General features: G+C 49.7%; 2 protein-coding genes across 3 annotated transcripts; one reads left to right on the forward strand and one right to left on the reverse strand.

Annotated features, from left to right (window-relative positions):
• Nucleotides 1-1,225: 1,225 nt before the first annotated feature.
• Nucleotides 1,226-3,887, forward strand: Fuom (fucose mutarotase). Of its 2 annotated transcripts, XM_052196174.1 has the most exons (6): nt 1,226-1,341; nt 1,941-2,009; nt 2,188-2,258; nt 2,402-2,500; nt 3,358-3,431; nt 3,626-3,887. In XM_052196174.1, exons 1-6 carry the CDS (start codon nt 1,257-1,259, stop codon nt 3,687-3,689), a joined length of 462 nt encoding a protein of 153 aa, XP_052052134.1. In that variant the 5' UTR covers nt 1,226-1,256; the 3' UTR covers nt 3,690-3,887. The 2 variants fall into 2 exon arrangements, with proteins under 2 accessions (XP_052052134.1, XP_052052139.1); XM_052196179.1 differs by lacking the exon at nt 2,188-2,258 and having other exon boundaries at nt 1,242-1,341.
• Nucleotides 3,888-6,596: 2,709 nt separating this feature from the next.
• Prap1 (proline rich acidic protein 1) lies at nt 6,597-14,158 on the reverse strand. Its single transcript, XM_052173405.1, has 5 exons — nt 14,124-14,158; nt 8,661-8,727; nt 7,508-7,560; nt 6,937-7,043; nt 6,597-6,835 (listed from the first exon to the last, which is right to left on the reverse strand). The coding sequence occupies exons 1-5, from the start codon at nt 14,156-14,158 to the stop codon at nt 6,621-6,623; spliced, it is 477 nt and encodes a 158-aa protein (XP_052029365.1). The 3' UTR covers nt 6,597-6,620.
• Between the last annotated feature and the right edge of the window lie 578 nt (nt 14,159-14,736).

The following is a 14,736-nucleotide window of genomic DNA, read 5'->3' on the forward strand; positions in this document are numbered from 1 at the left end:
ACACACAGCATAGAATAAACAAGCAAAGATAGCAACTACCCAATAGGGGAAGTCTTGAAACTGATGTCATGGAATCCTTAGTTTTTTGTTTTATTTTGTTCTTTTTTTTTTTTTTTAAAAAGATTTATTTATTTATTTATTTTATGTAAGTACACTGTAGCTATCTTCAGACACTCCATGAGAGGACACTGGTTACCGATGGTTGTGAGCTACCATGTGGTTGCTGGGCTTTGAACTCAGGACCTTTGGAAGAGCAGTCGGTGCTCTTAACTGCTGAGCCATCTCTCCAGCCCTATTTTGATCTTTTAAAATATGCTTTTCAAAAAAACGCTGTTTCCCGCATTTGTCCCTGTGTACCACATGTGTGCCTGGTGCCTCAGAGGCCAGAAAAGAGCTATGGCTCCCTCAGAACTGGAGTTATAAGATGGTTGTGAGCCACCAACCCCACGTCCTGTGGAAGAGCAGCCAGTGCTCTTACCCACTGAGCCGTCTTTCCAGCCCCTCACTGGTTTGATTTTTGTGTGTTCACTGAGCACATACCTCAGTCATTTGAATCTGAAAAGTGGAACAGTGTTTAAGATGCCTCGTGGGAGATTCAGTCTCAACCCTGGGTCTAGCGTAGCAAATCCAGACCTGTGTGTGCTAGGTCTGCCCTAGCAGGACAGGAACCCACCCATAGCCATCAGCTTCTACCTGGCTCCTGGCTTCAGAGAGTACAAGAAAATTTGATGTATGCAGACTGCCCTAAGAAGTAGCTCCCCTGGTGAAGCTCTCAGCTATTTAAAACTATGTGGTCTCTGGCCCCGGTACAATCTGGGGTTTTGATTTGATTTTGGCTCTATACTGGCTGCCTCCTGGACTGGACTCTCTTGAAGCCTTTCACACCCTGAAGCAGAAAGCGCCTCCCTTACCTCTCACACTTTACCCATCACTGCCACCAAGTTAGACAGCAGTGGCCGGCCATTCCAGAGCCATCTGGACACCAGAGATCCTAGGGGGTAAGGCCGTGCCTGACCCGTTTACGCCGCTGCTTCTCAGGCATTTTTCTGCTTCCTACACAGACTTATTTTCTGAACTTCGCCCCCCCCCCCTCGCAATACAATCTGCCTGGCCTCCGAGTTTTGCTTGTCACTCCAGAGCCAAGGGCCTAACCCTGGTAGTTAGCCAGCTCTTGGGCCCACCTCTCCTCTGGCCCCGCCCCACCCCATGTGGCACCGCCCCACTGACAACGCCCGCCCTCTACCAATTCCGCGGCCATGGTTGCGCTCAAGGGCATCCCGAAGGTGCTGTCCCCTGAGCTGTTGTTCGCGCTTGCGCGGATGGGGCATGGAGACGAAATTGGTGAGCACGCAGAGAGCTGGCAGCGCGGCCCTCTGACAGGGGTGCGATCCACGCAGGAGCCCTTGACCGGCAGCGTTCAGGAAAGGCTGGGGACACTGCCCTGCTGCAGTCGCCTTGCCCTTCAGAGCAGGAAGCTGTCCAGCTGTGTGAGGAAAGAGCTGAGCTGAGGTCAGCGATTGGACCAAGCCATAGAACTACGAGAAGGGCAAACCAGATTCCAAATTCGGCAGCAGGAGGGTAATTCCCAGACCTCCCACGTGGCCTCCCACTGTACGCAGAGGTCTGCCGGTTTCTTGATCCCTGGCCTGGTGCCCTAGGGCAAGGCGGTGACAACACAGGCTGGAGTATAACTATTGGTCGGTTACTCCTCCCAGACACTGGTTTCATTCTGTTTCTTTTTTTCTCAAGCGTCTGAAAGGGATTACGCCGTGGCCCATGATCTCACCCACTAACCGGAGTGAGACATACTGGCCTGGCTTGTGGACATCCCAGATGGTGGGCTGTGCTGATGCCCAGGGATGTGTGGCTATGTGAGGTGACCGTCTGGGAGGGAGAACTGCACTGATTCCAGCCCATCTTTCCCCTTTCTCTCATTTCAGTCCTTGCAGATGCGAACTTCCCCACCTCCTCCATCTGCCAGTGCGGGCCTGTTGAGATCCGAGCCGACGGTGAGCACCGTAGGGCTGGGGTGGAAACGGTCCTGGTTCTGTGGCCTCTCTGTCCTGGCCCCTCATTCCTGTTGGTTGGTTGCTTAAATTTTGTGGTCCAGAAATGAAAGTTTTAGACAGGTGGGGGGTTACAGGTCATGGTGAGAGCAGACACCTGAGCCCAGCTCTGCCCTCCTAGGCCTGGACATCCCACAGCTCCTGGAGGCGGTGCTGAAGCTCCTGCCCCTGGACACCTATGTGGAAACCCCGGTGAGGACCAAAGGCTGTGCTGCTGATCTGGGCCTGTTTCTGCTTCGCTAGACTTCATATGGCTATATATCCCCAAAGGGTCCCCTCCCTCAGAGGAGCCAGGGAGGTGCCTGAGGCCACAGAGCTGACCCCTGTCTCCCCAGGCTGCTGTCATGGACCTGGTGCCCAGTGACAAGGAGAAGGGCCTGCAGACCCCGATATGGAACCATTATGAATCCCTTCTCCTCAAAGCTGACTGCAAGGTGAGTGTAGCCCCAATCATGGGACCCTCTTGAGTACTCTTGTCCTAGGCAGAGGACTTCCAAGGCAGTTTAAAGGGTCTAGAGCAATGGTTCTCAATCTGTGGGTCACGACCTCCACAAACAAAAAAACATAGATATTTATGTTACTGGCGTGTGGTGTATGAACTGTAGCAGTACAAAATTACAGTTATAAAATAGTAATGAAAATAATATAGTTAGGAGTTACCTCAGCATACGGTATTAAAGAGTAGTCACAACATTAGGAAGAGTCTTAGGGTTTTACTACTGTGAACAGACACTATGACCAAGGCAGTGCTTATAAGGACAATATTTAATTGGGGCTGGCTTACAGGTTCAGAGGTTCACTCCATTATCATCAAGGTGGGAGCATGGCAGCGTCCAGGCAGGCATGGTGCAGGAGGAGCTGAAAGTTCTACATCTTCATCTGAAGGCTGCTAGTGGAAGACCCTCTTCCAGGGAGCTAGGATGAGGGTCTTAAAGCCCATGCCCACAGTGACAGACCTATTCCAAGAAGGCCACACCTCTAAATAGTGCCACTCCTGGGGCCAAGCATATTCAAACCATGACAGGAAGGTTGAGAATCACTGATCTAAAAGCTTGCCGAGTCTAGTTCACACACAGCTGGCACCTTGTCCTTCACAGGCTCAGACAGTAATATAAAATAGTCTCTGGTTCCTTGAAAGCCGGCATCAGGAGAACCAGAGGATTGGACCCTAGAAGTCCAGGGTTCCATTGCTGCTGCCTCCTGGCTATCTCCTGATGGACGACTCAAATCAGGAGTCCATCTAGAGGACTTTCAGACAAGGTCCCTCCAACCATGCCTTTTTGTCTCCCAGAAAGCCCTGATGAAGATAGAGAGATTTGCATTTTATGAGCGTGCGAAAAAGGCATTTGCTGTTGTTGCAACCGGGTGAGTGACTGCTGCATCAAGGTGACTTAGTCAGGTCCCTGGGAACTGCCTCCACTTCTGCTTTGCCCGTGAAGACAGGAGGGATTTGGGCAGCAGAGTCCCTGGACATTGCTGAGCAGGAGGGACAGAAGCAGAAAGGGATCTGCTTTCTCTGAGGGCAAAGTTGGAATCTCAGCACCCTGACCCTTCTGCAGGGAGACGGCACTCTATGGAAACATCATCCTCAAGAAGGGAACTCTTGACCTCGGACCCTCATAGAGACCAGGCTGACAGTTGGCTGTGCCTAAACCCAATCAGCACACCTTCCTTTGGCAGCAACCAGCCCTGGACATCAGCCTCAGATTAAAGATGGCAGATCTTGAGAGACTCTATTGACCCTGACAAATTCCCCCTTCTGTGATCTGTGAAATTGATGGAGGAGTCATTGTCAATTTTTAAAGGTTTTGTACTTGTAAACTTGTTTTGTGGTGAGTTCCATGGATGCCATTAGCTTCCTAGTAAGCATCCCCTACCCATCCTCGATGAATCCTCAGTTAGAAAATACACATGGAAATAAAGCATGGAACTGGCTGGAGGGCTGGGAACTGGGCAGGAGCTAGGCCTGGGTAGGAACCCGGGAGCTGGATTGGGTCTGTGGCTGTGGCCTGGGCCTAGGCCAAGGGCTAGGCTAGTAGTTTATGTTGGGTAAGGTACAAGCAGGGGGCTGGAGCTGGTTGCACTGGGTGCTTGTATGGGATGAGAGCTTCTGCTTTACCCACTTGGATTGCAATACACAGTGATTCTTGACTAGGACTGGTCTCTGAACTCCGAGACTGGGCTGCTCTTAGATAGAAGGGCGCTGACACTCAGCGATGACTGCTCAGCTGCTAGGGAGGGTATACTGTCCTCTGGTTCAAGATCAGAGAGGTCTGGGTGTAGGCCGGATCCCATGCAGACATTTGGTAGACTGAGCACCCATTACTTACACCTGAGCAGCAAGGTTAAGCCCAGGAACTCAGATGCAACCTGACTGCTCCCAGCTTTGGATCCTCAGTTGTCCCAGGAGGTAAAGGATCAGCTGAGGCTCAGTATCGACAGAAATAGGAAGATCAGTGGGGGAGGACTTAGGCAGGCAGGAAACAGTTTCCCTACTGAGTGCTGGACTGGATCTCCAGCACTCGTCTACAGGCTATTGGTGAATGTGGCAGCTTTGTCTGTACTTGCCAAAAGGGGAAAACAACTGCGTTCAGTGGGTGAGCAGACAGACCCTTCGGTGCAGCAAGTGTTCTTACCTCTCCAGCCCCAGTTTCATCCTTTTGGAGGAAATGGCCACAGAGGTTCCTGGCTCAGGCAAAGCTAGGCCACAGTCACCCTCCTAGGCCACTAGATGCTTTTGGTCCCAAGAAAACACCAGGCACTTGGAGCACCAGCATCTTCAGGTCCTCTGCTTAGATTCAGGGATTAGGGAGGTGAGACAGCTCAAATTTTGATGGTGGATCTGACCTCACGGGCACTAGACAGAGTGCTCCACAGGGCGCTGCTCCCAGACCTCCTGGGCCTGGACTATGCTAACGGTCTCTGGCCATCTCTAACCTGATGGAGGAATGACGCTAAGAGGTGTGATATTAATCTGCATTGTCAGCTCTGTTTGATTGGGAATTACCTGGAAACTGAGTAAAGCACCTCGGAGTCCATCTGGAGTACTCAGCATTACCTGTACAGGAGAAGACCTGCCCTGAATGTTCCCAGGAGTAGGCTAAAGGTCACAGTGCTAATATGGAAAAAGAAAGCAGTTGCGGTGCCCTCTGTGGGATCTGGTTGCCGGAGACCTAGCAGGATTTCGGCACCTCTGCAGAGGCTGCTTCACCAACCATGGGCCACGGATAGATTCATTTAGATTCTTAGCAGGATGACAGGTGGGGCTACTCTGAGTTGAAGGCTAGACCTTGAGGTCACTGCCTTTGCAGTTCATCTTCAGGACCCTGAACTTACCTGTGAGATGGAATGTTGGGCTGTAATGTGGGGGTACTAGATTTATCTATAATGTGGACTCATCTGCAGTGTGGGAGCAATGGGCTCAAGTAGTATGAAGACTCCAAATTCATCTATAAGATACTGCATGGGTTCCTGCTTTGTGGGACTTAGAGGCCAAGGTACACATGAGCCTTCACTCCCCCACGCATGCCCTTGGAGGAGTGGGGATAAGAGACATACACAGTTGTAGGGTGTGTGAGACCAGGAGATAACCTATATATAGCTGCATGGGGTCTGAGTGCATTGGGATGGAAAGCTGGTGGCCTCTCAAGCTATCTGTTCTGCCTGAGCTATTGGAGTTGGAATATGTGTGCCTCTGTGACCCTTTAGTGCCTTCCACTGCTCAGGTGAGATTGGTAGTCACCCCAGTACCTATACAACACGTGAGGTAACTTATATGACCTGTGCTTAGGCCTTGTGAGCCAGGCCATGTGGAAGGACAGGCACCCCAGAAAGACCCAGGTACTTCCCAGAAAACTAGGACAAAGAGCATGTGTCCTGGACTCACTCTTTTGAGCACCTGTCCAATTATATATCTATCTGCCCATGTTCCCATGCACACGGATACCACGCCTCTATGCCTGTGTACACATAAAGTTGTGTACCTGCCCACCACTGTACCTATGTACAGTGTAATGGTATACATGTGCACTACCTGTTTACACCATTGTAACTATGTACCTGTTCATGGGTGTACCTAGGAGTCTGCACATTTTAACTATGCATCCTTGCATGTGTATACCTGTGCACATGTGAAACTGTGTCCCACCCAACCTCCCTCCACTTCAAGCATTTCCTCAGACTCTTCTGTGGGAAGTCCAGGATGAATTTCCTTTCTGAGGCTGATGCTGCTAACTGGTCCCCACACTGACTGCTTGGTACACCTGTCACTTCATCCCTATGTGCAGAGAGATGGACCCAAAGAGTATTAATTGTTCATGAGCTGAGGGTTAGGTCAATTTGTGCCCCATCCATTGGAAGCCTTTGACGAGCCATAGGTAGGACAGTATAGTTCTCCCGCCAAGATAAAGCTTCTCTGTCCCAGAATTGTTGATCTTAAAGGTACTCTTTGCTTCTGCCAATTTTCAGGTGTTTATTTTTTTTTCTAGCTGGGGAGAGTCCAGGGGTCACAGCAGCCTGGACCTCAGGACAAGAGTAGGAGAGTGCTTAGGGTTCTCAAGAATCCTCCATAGAGTGGGAGAGGTGGTCAAGGTCCTTCTCTGGCCCCTGTAGCACCTGCCGATACAGGACGGGCCATGACTGGGGCACTTCTTCATCCTGGACATCCTCAAACATGGGATGGTCTATGCTGTCAAGATCCGGTTCTGGACCCTGAAGAGGATTCCGAAAACGACTCAGGATGTCCTTAATCTCCACTGAGGTCTTGGCATCTGTGGAGAGACAGAAGTAGGTAAAGCCTCCCTCACAAGATCCTTCCCACTAGCCTTCTGTCCGAATGGACCCCAGGGTGTGGCCTTGATCCCACTCTGACCTGGACGGTTTTCCTCAGCAGCTGCAGGCTTCTGCTTGGGTACCAGAAGCAGTGCCCCCAGCTGGTTGTCCTTGTCAAGAGGCTCCATGGCTCTGGGACCCCAGGCCCTGCCAACACGAGTAGAGAAAGGTTCACACAGGTGGGGAGAGGTAGACATGGCCAGCCCCGCTTTCGAAGACATTCTCTGACCCTAGGCAGCTGCCGGCCCTGGGAAGCTGCCCCACACCCACCCACTTTATCAACTGCCCAGTAAGGCCTGGGACAAGTTCATGGCTCTGTGCCCCTAGCATCTGTAATGCACTAAGTGCAGGAATGGGGCCCAAGAAGGTCAGAGCCTTCCCTGAGCAGGGTCCTCAAGGGCAACGGAGGTAGGTAATATGCTGTTCTAAACACAGCCCATTGGAGGATGCAGGGAGAACTGAGTCTGGGAGACGGTCTGTGGTCCCTAGTGCCTGCTCCTGGGAGGGAACTCCCGAGGAGGGAAGTCTGTGGGGTCCTAGAAGCTTCCAAACAGCCATGTTCTCCAGTTCCCCCAGTACATAAGACCACCCTTGCCTTCTGGGGCACTTACTTCTCTGTTTCCTGTTCAGGGAACACATATTTGCCTTTGGTCTTGACAGGGACCTAGGAGAAAGAGTCACAGGCGGGGAGGGGGGATTTTGCTAATTAGTGACCCAAGGTTGGAGGACACCAAGGAGAGGCCACTCTAAGACCCACCTACAGGCTGGGCTTCAGTTTAGCCCGTGTTTAACTCTAGGGAATAAGGGTTATCATGGGTATCAGAACTGCAGATAGAGGACTTAGGACACCGGCCTGTTCCCAAACTGCCAACCTTCCTGAACACCCGGCCAGCTTAGGAAAAGATAGAGCTCCTCAGCTGGTCCCCAGGGCTCACTTTGGACTCTGCACCCTTACTCCACCCCAGGTTTTTTGCACTAATTAAGTCCATGCTTGCCCCTCCCCCTCCTGGCTAGTGGCCCAGAAGGTAGTCAGCTCCTCTGAACTTAATGAAGACAAAGCACCAAGAAGAACATGAGGCATTGGGTGACCCTGGGGAAGTGCCCAGCTCCAAGAAGCTGCGGGTGGCTGTGGAGGGTGGGTCTCCCTCATTCTCTTTTTCTGCCATGTGTGCAGAGTGAGTGGAGTCAGCTCAGGGCTAGCTCAGGGCATTGTCAGGTTTTCAGTCTGTCTATCAACCACGCCCTAAGTGAGTGTGCCCAGGCAAGCATGGAGAGGACCCACCTCACACAGGGTCTTCCAAGGCATTTTGGACTTCCATGTCCCCACCCATAACCATCTGTGTCATGCCCCATATCCTCTCATCCTGGGGCCACCAGAATACCATGAAGGATCATGTTTCCCCATCCTGGGGTCACCTGGGTGTCACGGAGGCTCACATCCCTATATGGTTACACGGGTGTGATGAAGACCCGTGTCCTTCGGGTGGCCTGGGTGTTGCGGAGACCCATATCCTCGTCTGGTAACCTCAGTGCCTTGGAGATGTGCCCAGTAGACCCCAGAAGAGCTCAGACCCTCCTCTTCCTGAGGCCCCTCATCTGTGCTCACATGGTGATGCTACCTCATTCAGCACACATCCTGGCCTTGCCTCCCTTCTCCTTGCCAGCTTAGGGGGTGGAGAGAAAGCGGTCCTTTCTGGTATTCCCAGCTAACTGAGGCAGAGGTTGGCAGCCAGGAATGGGGCCGGGAAGAGGGGCCCTGCATACCTGGTGTGCTGGGATTGCACCTGCCTCCCACAGCAGTGCAGCCACCAAGCAGGTGGCCAGGAGAAACCTAGGACCAAAGAGGGAATGTGAGACAGTGAGGTAGTCAAGACCTACTGGAGCTGGTTGTGTGCATGTGTGTGGACAGAGAGACCAAGGTAGGTCTCTGCTGACCCATTGTTAGATCTTGGCTCTGGTCTCACGGAAAAGGACCTGCAGGCAGGATAAGCAAACGAGGTTCTGAGGACACTCCTGCTCTGTCTTGATGCCAAGTTCTCCACCTGTAGCCAAGACACCTCATGCCCTACTGTGACAGGACACTGGCAGTGCTGAGGATTCCAGAGGCTCCACAAGGACACACGTGTGGCCTTGAACACACATACATATGCCTGAAAATGTTGACAGGGGTGGGGGTGGGGAATGGAGGCCCTAGCACATTGCTGTGCCACAGTACCCCTGAGGCCATGATCTATGGTATTAGGAGTATCTTCTAGTGGGCCCTCAAGTGGCCAGTAGCCCCAGCCCCATCATGTAGACAGAAGAAATGCTGAACATGTGGTTGTAAAGAGATGTGCATGTGTGTGAAGTATGTGTGTATTTGTTGGTATATGGCATGTGTGTATATACATGTGTGTGGGTGGGTGCATGCGCACACTTGCGCACACTGAATGAAGCCTCAAAGAATTCTCTCTTCTCTATGATTCAGCCCTTTGGGATAGGGATTAAAGGACAGCAGGTGGGGATCTGACCACATAGGCTTGAGAACCCCTGCCTCACCTCAGGACCACTAGGCAGAGGCCTATTTGTGTGCTGGGAAGAGAAATAAACATGGAGACCCTCATCCTAGCCTTTGTATTGTTCCCCACCACAGCCCCCACCCCGCCTCCCTGATGACTCAGGTTCTGTAGGGGACCTAGGCCTCCCTGAGGATCAAGCCCCAGCTCCCGGGTGACCAACTCTCAGGTTCCCTGATTCCTGCACTGCCTCTACCCTGCCAGCCCACAAAGGCCTGTTACATATCCCCCTGCCTCCCCTACCCTGCTACTGTCCCTTTTCTTTTGGGACTTCACAGCCTGGAATGTTGCTTCTTCCCAGGGGAGATTTAGGATCTAATGTTCCACCGGCTCAGGGACCCCATGGGACAAACCACTCTCATGCATATCTGGAGGCCACTTGAGCTGCTCTTAGAGGTAAACCCTGACTTGCAGACCGGAGGGTGAGTGTTTTACAGAAAAGAGGTCTTTCCTTTCCCTCCTTCCCTCCTTCCCTCCTTCCCTCCTTTCCTCCCTTCTTCCCTCCCTCCTTCCTTCCTTTCTTCCCTCCCTTCTTCCCTCCCTCCCTTCTTCCCTCCTTCCTTCTTTCCTTCTTCTCATCCTCCATCCCTTCTTGTTTCCCTTGCTTCCTCCCTCTCTTCCTTCCTCCCTCTCCTCCCCTAAGACCCTCCCCTGGAATTAGGCTTCCGGTTCGGATGGAGTAACTCTCAGGGCCTCTCTCTAAGCCAGAGCTCCTAGACTCAGACCCAGTGTGACCCTAACCACACAGCCAGGCCTGCCTTGGTCAACGCCCCCAGCTGCCAGCTTTTATGGGTAGAAAAGTTAGGGCCCAGAGGCCATGGCGTCACCTGTTCATGGCTGGGGCTCCTCTTCGGTGCTCTAGGCAAATGGAGAAGCTGCAGATTCCAGGGTCCAGGTGCCTGGTCCTCTTCCTCCCAACCCTGGCTGCTTAGGGTTTTATCTTTCCTACATGGGTGTGTCTGACCAGAGGTCAGGGGCCAGCAAGCACTGGGCCATAAGCCACGCCTGCCCCACCATGTAGCGAGAGCAGTGAGCACAGACTGAGCCCCGAGGAGACTGTTGATGTCCCACCTGCCAGTTCTGCCAGTTCTACCAGTAAGACCTGCATGCTTTAGCACTAGACTTCCCGCCGTGGCCACAGCACCCCTAACTCCCACAGCCCCCTCTTCTGCTTCGGTAGGTACCTGGCTCTGTGTCCTCTATGGTGCTAAGCTCCAGACTGCCAGCCCCCAGTACTCTTGTAGCTGAGTGGTCCTAGAGCTGGCCCAGGACAGGATTCTCTAGGTTAAAGTGAAGATCATAAAAACACCAGGCCCTGCTATGCTTCTCAGCCCCACCCCTTTCTTTTGGGACGGATAGAGCAGTTGTCACTCCAAGAAGCAGCTGCACCTTGCGGGGGCTCCCACCAAATCCCAGAGAAGTGAGCATATCACCCTCAGAGAGGTGACTATGTTCAAAGCCCGTGGAATGGGTGCCCCCTAGTGGGGATAGCTAGTGACTGCAGATAGCCGGAGCTTCAGGGAGTCCCAAGAACAAGGAAGCCCCCTGGCCTCGGGGTATGCCCCAGACTGTTGAAATTCAAAGACATAATATTGAGAAGCTACTCAAATACACAGTACCAAATATGTCATTATAACAATCCTCTTCAGAGTGATGGGGACAGGCAGCAGCATTGGAAGAAGGCATACATCACCTTTCTCTATGGTCCAATGTTTCTTCTGTGAGTCCAAGGTTGCCAAGGTATGTTGGTTTGAATAAGAATGCCCCCTTCATAGGCTTATACATTTTAATTCGTTAGCCTCAGCTGGTGGAACTGTTTGGGAGGGATTAGGAGATATGGGCTTGTTACAGTGTCACTGGGCAGGCTTTGAGGTTTCAATGCCCATGCCATTCCCTCCCAGTTAGCTCTCTCTCTCTCTCTCTCTCTCTCTCTCTCTCTCTCTCTCCTCACCCTCTCCTCTCTCTCCTCTCTTCTCTCTTTTCTCTCTCCTCTCTCTTCTCTCCTCTCTCTTCTCACCCTCTCCTCTCTCTCCTCTCTTCTCTCTTTTCTCTCTCCTCCCTCTTCTCTCCTCTCTCTCTCTCTCTCTCTCTCTCTCTCTCTCTGTGCTGTGTGTATGTCTCTGTGTGTGTGTTTGTGTCTATGTATGTGGTGTATGTTGTATAGTATCTGTGTGTGTGTCTATGTGGTGTGTGTGTCTATATGGTATGTGTATGTGTGTGTGGTATATGTGTGTATGCGGTATGTGTCTGTGTGTATGCATGCTGTGTGTGATATGTGTGTGTGCTGCGTGTGTGGTATATGTGTCTCTCTCTGTGTCTGTGTATCTATGTGGGGTGTGTGTGTGTCTATGTGGTATGTGTGTCTATGTGGTGTCTGTGTGTGTGTGTATGTGTGTGTGTGTGATGTGCGTCATGTTTATGGATCAAAGTGTAAGCTGTCAACAACTACGACAGCCCATGCCTGCCTGCTTCCACGCTCCCCACAATGACTGATGTAGACTCCCACCCTTTGAAACCATAAGCCCCAAACTGGACATTTTTATAAGTTGCCTTGGTCATGGTGTTTGTCACAACATTAAAGAAATAACAAAGACATTTGGATACTGGAGTCAAGAAAGCTTCAAACCAATAATCCTCCACAAATAAAATAGTGTCAAGTGGGGCCTAGAGAGATGGCTCAGAGGTTAAGAACACTGATTGCTCTTCCGGAGGTCCTAAGTTCAAATCCCAGCAACCACAAGGTGGCTCACAGACATCTGTAATGAAATCTGACGCCCTCTTTGGGTGTGTCCGAAGACAGGTATGGTGTATTTATATATAATTAATAAATAAATAAATAAATAAATAAATAAATAAATAAATAAATCTTTAAAAACAATGTCAAGTAAAGTACACAAGAATTGATCCAAGAGTGTAAGGTGCACAAGAATTGATCCAAAGAGTGTAAAGTACACAGGAATTGATCCAAGAGTGTAAGGTGCACAGGAATTGATCCCAAGAGTGTAAAGCTGGTCTAGTATTTAATCTTCTAAGCTATAAATGAAGGACAAAGATCTTGTGCTTATTTTAATGATCAAAAAAAAAGCATTGACAAAAATCCAGTATCTATTTATGCTTAAAACAGGGGTGGAGCAGAGATACAGCTCAGCAGTTAAAAGGGTATACAACTTGTAAAAAATGTCAAAGGCCAGTTTTGACATTCAGGGGGTAAACAGAGGCAGGCATGGAGCTGTGGTGTCAGAGCTGACAGGATCCACTGTTGATGGCAACCTGCAGTTAGAGAAACCACTCAGCACAGTTTTCTCCAAGGGAACAAAGCTTGATTGGACCTGGTACCCAGTGACCAGTGAGAAACTCAGACCTCTTTTAACTCTTAGGGACCAGTGAGAAAGAAAGGGAAAGAAAGACAATTCACACACACACACACACACACACACTGAGTGGATGAAGCAAAAGCAGTCTCCAATAATTTAACACATACAAATAAATACATATGAATATTTGTACAGACAGACAGATGGATATATATATATATATATATATATATATATACATTCATACATGAAATGGATGGTACAAAGCTCCAACAAGCAGACTCCAACCATTTCACACATACATGTATACACACAATCACATATATACATAACACATACATATACACATATGTATACACAGTTGGTGGGTGGAACTCCAACACACTTTATTTATTCTTCTATCGCTTACATATCCCAGCAAAATCTTTCAAGCAGTATTGAATTATAATGTGTAATTCATTACATTCTGTTTTTCTTCCAGTGAATGACAATGAAAAAAACATAAGTTCCCCAATACCTTTCCAAGAAATAACATTACTAGTACAAGTAAAGAAAACAAATTGTTCCCCAGGACTCACGTGCATTCATAACTAAGCAACTTGTTATAGATTAACAAGGTGTGAGCAAGCAGGGTAGTTTTCTCTGCCAGTTTCTCTTACTGACAGGCAGCAACTTGTGGTTACAAAGACAGAATCGAGTATTTTATAACTTGTCTTAAAAAGTAATCTTATAAGAATCGTAAAGGAATCACAAATCTAAACTTTTGTATAAAAAGTAATCAGTCATACCTACTTTATTTCCTCAGAGTATATTACTCTCATCAACAATTACTCATCAATAACTTTTATGAAATCAATAAGGAAGCTGAGGGCAAATATAGGTACAAGAAATCAATCATCACCTGTCCAGCCTCAGTGAGAGACACGTCAGCCAGTGCAGCCATTGTTCTTGTTCCCTGACCTTAAAACTTCCTAGCTTAAATATTAAAAGTGCTCTTTACTGAACTTCAAAACTGTTCCCTAAGATTTTCTACATCAGAGGCACTAGCAAAAACACCTTGACCTAGCTTCACTAATAACTTTATTTGCCCGAATGCTTTCTAAGGGTGGCAGTCACTGCTGAGAATCTACATCTCTAAGTCCTTTTCTATGGTGGTAGATAAATCATTAACCTGCTGCAGCAGCAATGGCTGAAAGAGATCAAGCACTATTCTGTGAGTGCCAGAGATGCTGCCCTGTGAGGGGCTGGAAACCCTTAGAGTTTTCATACAATTCTTAGATTAAGAGGAATGTGAGGGGCTTAAGAAGCAGAGCAAACCTCCCTGACAGCATGAAGTCCTCAGGACAGGTAGTCCTCACGGTCCTGGGCTGAGGGTGAGGGGCAGGGGCGGCATGTCTGCCTGAGGTAAACCTGTCAGGACTGTGCTAACCCATAGGCAGCATTCCATGAGTTCTAAAGTCACGTGTCATTCCTCTTGCATGGCCCTGGGCAACAACTATTGCAGAGGGACAAGAATTCAATTCTATGCCTCAGTCCTGTGCAGCAAACACCTACCTGTAACTCCCAGTTTAAGAGGGATAGGAAATAAGGAAGGGATGGAAAGAGGGAGGGAAAGAACCGGAAAAGAAAGAATAGGAAAGAAAAGGAAAGGAAAGGAAAGGAAAGGAAAGGAAAGGAAAGGAAAGGAAAGGAAAGGAGAGAGCTGGGTGTGGTGGAAAATACTTGCAATCCCAGCACTCAAGAGGCTAGGCCAGGAGAATAACAAGTTTCAAGGCTAGCCTGGGCTACATAGGCAGAGGGGAGATAAAATTATACCCTCAAAGTATCTTTATCTTTAGTCTCTTAATAACATGCCTTGGTGAGGAGTCGAAGCTGTTGCGGCAAGCAAAGCATATTTGCCCACAAATAGAAGAGACACAGGGCTTTTGAGGAACTCCTGACTCATGAGTTCCCCGTCCAGACCCTGGAAGC

This window comes from Apodemus sylvaticus, chromosome 1, assembly GCF_947179515.1.
Source record: "Apodemus sylvaticus chromosome 1, mApoSyl1.1, whole genome shotgun sequence".
Lineage (NCBI taxonomy): Eukaryota > Metazoa > Chordata > Mammalia > Rodentia > Muridae > Apodemus > Apodemus sylvaticus.

Bases quoted from the DNA above. Each gene is read 5' to 3' on its own strand.
- Prap1 (XM_052173405.1), bottom strand. From the start codon at position 14,158: ATGCCGCCCCTGCCCCTCACCCTCAGCCCAGGACC. The intron at 7,044-7,507 runs GTAAGTGCCCCA...TCGTGTTGGCAG, and splicing joins CCTGAACAGGAAACAGAGAA to GGCCTGGGGTCCCAGAGCCA. The intron at 6,836-6,936 runs GTCAGAGTGGGA...GTCTCTCCACAG, and splicing joins TGCTGAGGAAAACCGTCCAG to ATGCCAAGACCTCAGTGGAG.
- Fuom (XM_052196174.1), top strand. From the start codon at position 1,257: ATGGTTGCGCTCAAGGGCATCCCGAAGGTGCTGTCCCCTGAGCTGTTG. The intron at 1,342-1,940 runs GTGAGCACGCAG...CTCTCATTTCAG, and splicing joins GGGGCATGGAGACGAAATTG to TCCTTGCAGATGCGAACTTC. The intron at 2,501-3,357 runs GTGAGTGTAGCC...TTTGTCTCCCAG, and splicing joins TCCTCAAAGCTGACTGCAAG to AAAGCCCTGATGAAGATAGA.